The following is a 10,858-nucleotide window of genomic DNA, read 5'->3' on the forward strand; positions in this document are numbered from 1 at the left end:
TGGGGGGTGTTTCTCTGGCAGCAGCCGCTCCCAACAGCCTGTCCCCCATTCTCAGTCAGGCCGCGATCTGCAGCAGTACCAGAGCCAGGCGAAGCAGCTTTTCCGCAAGCTGAACGAGCAGTCCCCCACGAGATGCACTCTGGAAGCCGGAGCCATGGCTTTCCAGTAAGTATCTGTACGCGTGATGGGGTACCAGGCTTCTGCTGCCATGGAAATAAGTGCAGGAACTTCTGGGTCAGGGTGAGGATTTGTTAGAAACTGGGGAGCCTGAGAGAGGGTGAGTTATTTGAACTGTCTGCCCTGCTAGCTGTGCAATAGCTGCTAGAAGGGGAGAGCATGTGAGTTGTTGCTTCTTGGCACTGCTGTCTGACAATTGTTTTTCAGCCAGGTTCATAGTTCTTCTTTTCCTGAAAACAATGTAGGTTCTGTTCTTTTAAGGTTTTTCTATTTGTTTGCACCCTCTAAGATGCTTTCAGTGCATCTTCTGTATCCCCTGTGTCTCATCTTTTTTAAAAAGAGATGTCCTTGGTAGAAAGTCTGGCAGTACCACCATGACCTCCTCTTGCAAAAGATTTTCATCTCTCTATCCCATGAGAGTGTACCTCTTCGTGCATTAGCTTCATGTGTTAGAAGCACATGGTGCATCTCTGAGGTTTTTTTAATTATTACTTCCTTAATGTCTTTTCTCTCATCTTGTAGATTTGGTCTTACTGTTGTCAAATGTATTGGGTGTGTTTAATTTTCTAAACTGTTTGGAAACTCTCATTAATAAGGGAGCTTGAATATACAATACTGAATGCTTACAGAGAGAGCAGGTCAGACATCCTTCCTCCCTAATCAATAGCAAGGGAACTGGAAAGGCAAGTAAACAGAGGAAGAATTGACAGTCAGTGAAAGGCAGGAGAGCAAGCTTATATTTTAGAAAGGAAATGCTTCTTTACCTAGCAGAATAATGCTTGAGAACTTAATCAAGTCAAGATCTTGTCAAGAATCGGCATTATGCTCTTAACAGAAATAATTACGTTAGAAGTGTCTGAGATCAGGTGCCACGTGAGATCAACAAGGTAGATACGTGCAGTTTTGCCAGCAATGTCAGGATTTCCCATGCTTGGCACCTCTTCTGCCACACTGCTAGCAGCGGGATCCCTCTGGTGACCGGGTGTGTGTTTATGGCAGGGCGAGTGGGAGGCGGCCTTTGAATGTGGAGCAAGGTTGGCTTTGAGTCTCTGCTTCTATAACAAGGGTCCTTTAACAAATTTCTTGCCCTGTCCCTGTCTTCAGGGATTCAGTGACATGAAAAGACAGGAACAGGAGTTTTTTGAAAGGCAATCTTTAGCAGAAGCCATGAAGTTTAGAGGGCAACTTTCTTGTGGTTGGCTTACATCTGATAACTGCAACAAGGTTTTTTAAATCTTTTTTTCTCTTGGCTTCTGGTTTGCTTTGATGGGGAGTTATAGTGATTAGAGGATGCTAAAATAGTCTGGCTATCCCTATCTCCTGTCAGGTTTGGGTGTTGTTACTAGAGTTAACTGCAAAGTGTTGCCCTGCCTTGTTTTGTTTCTAGAAGTTAAAACTTTATAGAATTTTAAAAGTTTTAAATGTTTCCATGGCACTGCATAGGTGTAGCTCTGACTGGCAGTGATCCTGTGCAGATCCTAGTAAATGCCTTCTTGCATTGCTTCCATGGCACTGGCAAAGCAATGTCTGGGAAGGCTGTGCCACTCGCAGTGCCTGGGAAATTGTAGCCTCTTAACGGTGGCTGTAACATCACCAGCTCTGACAGGGCAGCAGGACTTGGGCAAGCCTGTGTTTTGACAGGTTACCTGGCTGGCAGATAGGCGGAGAAAGGAGCGTTGCTCCTGCTGTGTTGAGTTAGTCTCTAGACAAGTTCCACAGGAATTGGCAGCTGCTACTGAAATGCACTCAACTGCTGCCTCTTTTAGGGTGGGACCTATATAAAAAGAATACTTTCAGCTCAGAAAACTTTCTGTGATAACAGTACAGGAAAGGGAGGAAATGGGGATGTTTGAGATTTAGTCTAAAATAATGCTGACTGGTGGCTATGCTGTTTGTTAACCCCACACGCCATTTTTTTCTGTCAAATCAGAGTTCTGACTGCTGAGGGCAGCACAAACCAGGATAGAATATTTTGTGGTGCCAGAATTGCAAGTGTGGCTAAGGATATTGCTGAACTTGCTGAAGTGATGTCGAATAATTTTAGCTCGATCAATTCAGAGCAGAGCCTAGTCTTAGTGAAATGTGAAGCTTAAACTATGACTGTTGAGGTAATTTCTGTCAAATATAACATTTAGACTTTGGCTCCAAAAGCTGTGTCACCCTTTCAGCTACAACACTCGGTGTAGACGGCTATGCAGGTACAGAAACACCGCTGGAGTCTGTGCTGTCAGTCACTAGTTGACCTTTGGCTGATGAATGGCTGAAATGACTCTTACCTGTTGACAACAACCCTTGGCCTTTGCCACTGTTAGCACGTTAAAGCTTTTCTCTCTAAAAATGTCCAAGATAATAAGACACTGAGTACACCTAGTGGGGGTACTTAGTGTGCACTAATCGGGAGTGCAGAATTCAGCAGTGGCAAACGGCAATGCCTGCCCCTTGTGTGTGTCCACTGCCGAGCAGCCAGCGTAACCAGGTGCTGTGCTGGAGCTGGGAGGCACACACAAAGCGTACAACCAAGAAGCCCAACTCTACAGGAGCTCTGCTCTGATGTTGAATTGAGGTTGACAAAATCATCAGAATTCAGGACAGAATGAGGTATCCTTGCTGTCTGCAGTGCTGACAGATCAACCTTCCATCCAACACATCTAATATCACGCCAGGAGAAAAGCAAGTGGGAAATGCAGCTGAAGAGCTCCAGGCAGGACCACCTGGACTGAGCAGACATAACAGCCACACTGATGGGGCATATTCCTAAGACTGCTCTCATCTTGAGAGTGCTGCTCCAGCTCTTGGGCAATATTGTCAGAATTCACATCTGATGCAAGTTTTCCTTATTTCATAAGATTTTTTTTCTGAAGTCTTGCTGGTCCTGACAGTGGCTAAATCAAGCTCCAGGTGATGATTTGTAGCAACTCCAAGCTGCCAAGCAGGTCTCCAAGGGTAAGGGAAGAAGAGACACATGTTGTACTGTAGGATTAGTCTTACACAGTGATGCCATCCAAGCTGAGTGACATAAAAATGGGCTCGTGGGGACACACTTGTGGAATGGATTATAGTAACTGGAGTTTCTTTCTTCTGGTTGGAGTGGATCAGTTGTTATTTGAAGGCTGGTGGGATTTGCACACAGGCCATATAGAGGCAGGATACTCCTGAGCCCAGAAACAAGTTGAGGATGGTTAATTCAAAGCGCTGGGCTATTTGGAAAAACAGTGTGAGGTGAAAGTTACTTTGTAAGCCTGATGCAGCTATTAACAAAATTTTAAGCTACTTACTTAACTACAGTGCCCTCGTGACAGGATCAGTTCTTTAATACACTGTTAATCTTTATGCTAACTAGAGTGCTACATAATGGTATTATGCAGAAAAGCAAAAGAAGAGAGCATAAAAGTAGCATTTAAATTCCACCAATTAGAACAATATAGATAAACATTCAAAAGTGTATGCAGGGCTATCTACTGTCTCTACTCCCTTGGTTTTGGTGGAAATATTGTTGCCTTTATTTTTCTGTTGGCTAAATGAGGAGGATAATGTAGTTGGGAACGTGCAGCAGCAGACAGTTGTAGTGAAGCCTAAATAACCAAAAATTGGTTCTGTCTTGCCCCTTATTTCAGTAGGCTTTTTAGCTGTGTTCTCAGTGCTGATGGATGCACTGGAGCTCACACTGAAAGAAGGTCAGCACTAAACCTCTGCAAATAAATAAAGATTAGGTGCAGTGGGGATGGGATGGAAAGAGGAGAAGAGGACCTCTCTGTGCATTCAGCTGCGGAACAAACCAAACAGCATTGCACAGCAAGAGCAGCTCCTGTTCCAGCGTACGTTTTGTTGCTCTTAACCTCTCAGCCGAAGAACTGGTAGCACAGTCATCCTTACCCATCGCAAACCTATAGGGGAAACCGCCAGAACCCATCTAGCATCAATATTTTTCCCCAGCTGCCTTTGAGATCATGCATGTGGATAGCAACACCCCACCAACAGGCTGGTGTTGGGGGTAAGGGGATCCAAAAGCCCTCCAAAATGAAAGGCAGGAGCTGGCAGTCACTGGGTGGCTTTTTAGCATGCTGAGACCAAATTCTTTTGTGTATCCTAATCTCAGAGCAGAGTTCCCTGTTTGTGGGCCTCAGGTATTTGGCTGTGCTGTGTGTCTTAAAGCTGTGCTTGGCTCCCCTTTTGTCTGCTGGCAACCTTTCCTGTGCTTCCCTCCCACTGACTTCAGGAGGGAGGGTGTCCTCCCTTTTTTACTCCAAAATTATAACTCTCTCATTGCTGGTATTTTGTTAAGCTAATGATACTCACTGGCCAAATTTTGTTCCAGTGAAGTCAAAGTTCAGAGCTGTCAACACAAATATAGGGTCTAAGGCTACAGGAGAATTCATTTTAGGTAAAGAAGTAATAAGCCATTATTTTCTACAAAGGTTTACACCTGATCCAGACTTGGCAAACTAGAAGCCCCTGTACCCAGTTCTCATTGCCTCGTAGGAATAAAGATATGTAGAGTGATGTTTGATAGGATAAAGCAGGATAGATAGGATAGGTTTGACAGGATAGAGCAGCCCCGCAGAAAAGTATGCGAGGGTATTGGTGGATGGAAAAGTGACTGTGAGTCAGCAGAGTGTGCTTGCAGCCCAGAAAGCCAACTATACCCCAGGCTGCATCAAGAGAAGTGTGGCCAGCAGGTCAAGGGAGGGGATTCTCCCCCTCTGCTCTGCTCTTGTGAGACTCCCCCTGCAGTGCTGTGTCCAGCTCTGGGGCCCCCAGCATCAGAAGGACATGGACCTGCTCGAGCAGGTCCAGAGGAGGCCCTGAAGATGATCGGGGGGCTGGAGCACCTCTCCTGTGAGGACAGGCTGAGAGAGTTGGGGTTGTCCAGCCTGGAGAAGAGAAGGCTCTGGGGAGACCTTATAGCAGCCTTCGAGTACTTAAAGGGGCTACAGGAAAGCTGGGGAGAGACTCTATCAGGGGGTGTAGGGATAGGACGAGGGCTAACAGGTTTAAACTGAAAGAAGGTAGATTCAGATTAGCTATGAGGCAGAAATTCTTGACTGTGAGGGTGGTAAGACACTGGCACAGGTTGCCCAGAGCAGCTGTGGCTGCCCCCTCCTTGGCAGTGTTCAAGGCCAGGTCGGACGGGGCTTTGAGCAACCTGGGCTAGTGGAAGGTGTCCCTGCCTGTGGCAGGGGGGTTGGGACTAGATGAGCTTTAAGATGTTTTCCAGCCCCAACCATTCTATGATTCAAAATTGATTGATTAATCCTCTGTCTGCTGTTCTTTTAGCTACATCATTGAGAAAGGAGTGTGTTACCTGGTCCTGTGTGAAGCTGCATTCCCCAAAAAACTGGCCTTTGCATATCTGGAAGACTTGCATTCAGAGTTTGATGAACAGCATGGCAAGAAGGTGCCAACCGTCTCCAGGCCCTATTCCTTCATTGAATTTGGTGAGGTCCCTCTCCTTGTGGCTAGTTAGGACACTTCATTCTGGGGGGAGCAGCAGCCACAGGCTCCTCTCCAGCTTGGCCTATGGAATTGATAGTTTAGCCTCTTCTTGGCACTAGAGAAGTGGGTGTTTTAAGCAACAGAATATAGAAGTGATAGGGAAATAGTAAATGTCCTTTTATTTCAGATTTCCTGCTTTAAGCCTTTTGGCCTCACTCCAATTAATGTTTGCATGCAGTCTGCTGGCTGTCTCAGCAATGCTCCCGCTCCTTTCGCAGCCAGGCTGCTCTGTGTTAGGTGAGATTCCCTCTGATAGCCCCCTCTTGTTCCAGATACCTACATACAGAAAACCAAGAAGCTCTACATTGATAGCCGGGCGAGGAGGAACCTGGGCTCCATCAACACAGAGCTGCAGGATGTGCAGAGGATTATGGTGGCCAACATTGAGGAAGTCTTACAGCGAGGAGAGGCACTTTCAGGTACAGGGAGTGTCCGATATTTGGTTTATGGTTCCTTGTCCCCTCATTCACCTGGATGGGTAGAGCATACTGGAGGGAAAGGCTTGCTAATCTCTGAGCCTCCTGAGGAAAGCGATGGACTCAGTGGGTGTTTCAGTTGGATCAGTTGCATCCTGAAACACTTGTCAGGTACTGGTGCTTCTTTTGGGTGAGACCAGCATCTTACCAGCTTGGGTGGCTTTCATCCCAGGAGGACAAGCACTAGAGCACTGCAGATAAACACAGGTTGTGCTGCCATGTAAAACTGCTGTGCTTCCAGCTGCTCCAGAGAAACTTGTACAGTTAATGTAACATTTGGGGAACATCTGATTGGGTTAATCTTGGGTAACTTATCTCCCCTTTTCCTTTAACAGCTCTTGATTCCAAGGCCAACAGCTTGTCCAGTTTGTCCAAGAAGTACCGTCAGGATGCGAAGTACCTGAACATGCGTTCCACTTATGCCAAACTTGCAGCTGTAGCTGTGTTTTTTATCATGTTAATTGTCTATGTGAGGTTCTGGTGGCTGTGAGGTTGTTGCAGTCACGGAAGAGGGAAAGCCGGTAGCCTGGCAGGTGTATGTGTGCAGGACACTGTTCACGGAGGATGTGCATTAGAATCCACACAGGACCATCACCTTTACTGGAGTGTCCTGGAATTGTTAGGTGACACCTGACTACTACACCTCTTAGTGAAGCCTAACAATAGGTGTAAAGGCTTATTGTCTACAGGCTTTTCCTCTGAGGCAGTTTGCACTAGAGTACTGCAGAGTTTGGCCTCCCACGGTTCTGTCCCCTATCCTTGGGGCTGCACTCTGGGAACAGTCAATCTGTGCAGTTTAGCATAATCACCTTGTACGTCCTCCTGTTGAGTAGCTCTAGTGGGAACTGGACTCTAATGAATCTTCCTTGTGTTGGCAATGTTTGCTTTTTTAGAATCTGGGTCTGCAGTTATTTTCCTTTCTTTTTTTTTTTTTTTTTTCAGACTCACCTGTTTGAAGGCAAATACTGCACTGTACATATAATAGCTTTCACCTCTGTCAGAATAGCTATTGTTGAATTTTCTGTCTGACATCTTGGCTTGTTACACTTTAAATTGCTTTAGGAAGAAATGGATGTTAAATTATGCCTTAAAATACATTCTGTCTAGTACTAGGAGGGGCAATGAAAAGCTTCTGTGTTACCGATTCCTACAAAATTAAACTACAGGTTTATGAGTGTCCATTTCCCCTCTCCTGACAGCTGTGTATGACAGTATGTTTCCATGTGAACAGGGTGTGTAATTCAGTGCTGTTGAAGCGGGCACTATGTCAGAACTCTATTTTTACCCTTCTATCTGCAGATTCACTACATTATTTCCTTCCTTTTTATAACTATGCTTTCCCTCCAAGATGTGTCAAAACTGCCAGCATTTAATCTCTGGGATGCTTGTTTTCTTTCTCCCTCTTCCCCTCACCCAAAACAACCAAAAAACAAAAACTGAATGTTGTTGTGAAGAAAAGGCAGTGTTTCCTTAAAGAACACTTTAACTTTACATGAAGGATTCAAAAGGATAACTTCAAAGCAGTGGAATCCTTTGGAAACACCACCTTTTTTTCCTGTGGTCACCCTCTCCCTACCTCACTTAGGAAGTTGAAACTGTAAGTGAAGAAAAACTCATTATGGGGCACTAGTATATAGCTTCTTTCTTAGGGGCCAATCTATATATTTCCAGTGTAATGTGATTTTTTTAATTATTGTTTTGGTCCACCTGTGCTAAAAATAACATTTTACTGGTCAACTTTTGGTTTTATTTAAAAAAAAACACCAAACCCATAGCTCAGGCACTCTTCTGCACTCAAGTGTCTGCCACTTGGTAGGAAACAGGCAGTGTCACAGAAGGAAGTTTCAGGACTCCCCAGCACCTTTCACAAGCATGTAATCTTGTGTAGTTCTGTAGTATAAACTGTGACCTGGAAGTGTTTCCTGCCACTGGGTAGGAAACAGGGAGCTGTTGTCTTTCTTGTCTGGGAACGCTACCCAGCTTGGCACTGTGTTGGACTGGCAGGGAAGCAGCACTTGTCCACCAATAAACATAGCAAACCTGATCTGCCTTGTAGTCTAAAATCATCTGGTTTCTGCATGATGCCTCCAAGTGTTACTTTGTAGATTGCTTTATTATTATTATTTTTTAAATCATTTTAAGTGGTGTCCCTAACAGGTGAATGTCCCAGTGATGTAGGTCTGTGTAACACAGGTACTGAAAGGTGAGCTGACACTGACCATATGTGGATTGTCATGATTGAGGGGAGTGATACTTCTGCGGCGAAGGGCAGCTCGGTGAGCAGTTGCCTTCTGCAGCCCCAGTGTCAGCAGTGAAATAAATGCTTCTGAAAAATCCCCTCTGCAGCGTAAATTTTCCCGTGTCTTGTTTATGTGATCTCATAGGAAGCTTTCTTTCCTTCCAGGGACGCAACCAGGTAAAGGCCCTGTAGATGAAGGTACCTGGGATAAGGACACCTTTCTGGAGGCAGAACTAGCTGAAAAACATGATGTTGGCCATTTTCTGGCAGAGACTACCTTGGTTATGGCAGGTGTTTCCCTGCTGGCATGTTTCTCTGCCTGCTGGATGGGGGCAGGCACCTGTCTCAGCATGGGCAGAGTCTCATAAAGTGTGTGGGCAGATTTTTCTGGGGACAGTTTTGTGGCAGTCCTGTTCCTGTGGAGGTATGTGAAGCAGAACAAACCAGCAGTGGGGTGTGTGTCCCCCATGGTGTGCATCAGTGTTAACAGGGCATGGAGCTGCAAATGCTGCTTGCCTAAAGAGGAAGGCAAGGAAGGCTCCTCTCCCACAGGCCAGCGTGGGGCTCCAGGGAGCACTATAAGCAACTTCTTTGGTGGTTCCAAATAGAGGCCCTCTTTCTCCCTGGCCCAGGGGAGACTGATTGCTGTGTGAGGTGTATGCAGGGTTTTGTCCTGCTGGGGGCTGCCTGCACCTCCTGAGCAGCCAGGCGTGAAGTTAGTTGCTCCAGTCTCAGGGTGAGAGGAGAAGCCATGGCTGGTTTCTCCACGCGTGAACAGATTGCTCACTCGAGGCTGGACTGGGTGAGCACCCGTGAGCTCAGGGTTGTGCCCTCCACAGCGAGCGGTGACAGTGGGTGGCCGTAGCGGTCGGGTTGCTGCTTGCTCGGGAGTCCCGGTGCTGTGCGCTTGGTGCTGGCAGGGGCCCAGAGCTGGCCCCGGGGCCGCTGCCTGCAGGTGGCAGTGTCTGCGCGGCGCAGGGCCCTGCCCAGAACTAGGAAGACAAGGGGGCTCTTCCTGAGGGCACCCCCGACTTGTTGCAAGGCCCTGGCCTCCCCCACAGCCTAGCTGGGCCTGGGCTGGCTCCCCATGAACCCGGGGATCTGCCTGCAAGGGCTCCCGGACCGTGCCACTGGGAGGCTGACAGTGAGCCGGACAGTCATGCTTCCCAGCAGGGGGTTTGCCCGAGTCACCTTCTGCCCAACACCCACCTCATTTATGTTCCTGAACTGCCCCTCTGCCTCCAGAGGCTCTGGAGCAGCCTTTGCCTGCGGGATTCCCCGACCGGTTCCTGTGCCTGGTCCCCATAACCTGGCAGAGGCCAAGGGGCCTTGTCCCACACCAGGCAGATGCAGAGCTGAAAGAGAAACGGCCTGGGAGCAGCGAAAGTCCTGGCACCTCTGCAGCACCTGAGCCCCTTGCACTGGATGTTTGAGGGGCAGAGCCGGGCTCTCCCTGGCCCCACAGCATGCCCACTGCCACTGGGAAACCCTTGACTTGGGGTGCAGGCAGAAAGCAACAAGGTGCAAGAGAAAAGAGGATGGTGCATGGTGCCCTGGGAGCTGCTCTGCTCATTGCGTGAGCAGAGGTGACAAGCCTTGTCACAAGAGTGATTGTTCAGAAAAACTGGTTTTGGCTGTGCTTGTGGCTACCACTGCTCAGTTCAGGTCTGGGCACCTTGTGTCCACGGGGCTGGGGGTGCTGGAGGGACCATGCGTGTCTGTGTCCACCCTGACCCACCACAGGGCTGTGCTGGGTGACTACACTGCCAGGCGTGCTGGTGCTGGGTGGTGGTTTTTTTCCCAGGGCGTCTGAAATGCAAAACAGCAAGAGCAGACAGGCAGAGCTGGTTCCCAGACGCCACTAAACCTGCTGTGGGTGGGGCACAGCACTGCGGAGAGGAAGAATGCGGCAGGATGGAGAAGGCTGGGGGGGTGCTCTGGCCGCTGTGTCAAATATAAACGAGGTCTTACCTAGCACAGGCTGCAGCCGTACTCTGCACTGTTCACCAGTCCCGGGAGCAGCCGTTCGGGTGCTGCAGGGGTTTGGTTTCTGTTTACTTGGGCACCAGCTGCTTCCTCCGCTTTGAACCAGCTCCTCAAACTCACAAACCCTTCTTTCTGGCTGGTTTTCAAAAACCCATGCTTTTAGCACCTTTCCCACTGGGGCTCCAGAGGAGTTTGACCCCGGCTGCTTTTTGGCAGCTGCTTTGCCGTGGGTGAACATCCCAGCAGTGCAGAGGGCTATGCCAGCACCCCTGCAGCAGGGCAAGTGCCTGCCTAGGGCACCCGATGCCAGATAACTGCCTGGGCAGCAATGGCTTGGAGTTCAGCCTTTGAGTGCCCTAGTCCTTGTCCACCCTCCCTCAGGGTCTTTGTCCCTCTTGGGAGTCTTCAATCTAATCAGGTCCCAGGGAGGAATGCCCCAGAGTCAGGCTGGGGGGCTCGGGAGGTCATCTTCCCCCCCCCCCCCCCC

The 10,858-nt window shown here is 48.3% G+C and overlaps 1 protein-coding gene across 1 annotated transcript; it reads left to right on the top strand.

Moving 5' to 3' along the window:
* Window positions 1–10: 10 nt before the first annotated feature.
* On the top strand, window positions 11–8,190 carry SEC22B (SEC22 homolog B, vesicle trafficking protein; the record flags this gene model as incomplete). The annotated part of the gene is made up of 4 exons (XM_026853986.1): window positions 11–165; window positions 5,452–5,612; window positions 5,943–6,089; window positions 6,482–8,190. Coding segments are annotated over 4 exons (618 nt in total), but the record flags the coding sequence as incomplete, so codon positions are not given.
* Between the last annotated feature and the right edge of the window lie 2,668 nt (window positions 8,191–10,858).

This window comes from Athene cunicularia (genome assembly GCF_003259725.1).
Source record: "Athene cunicularia isolate RWA chromosome 8 unlocalized genomic scaffold, athCun1 chr8_part1, whole genome shotgun sequence".
Lineage (NCBI taxonomy): Eukaryota > Metazoa > Chordata > Aves > Strigiformes > Strigidae > Athene > Athene cunicularia.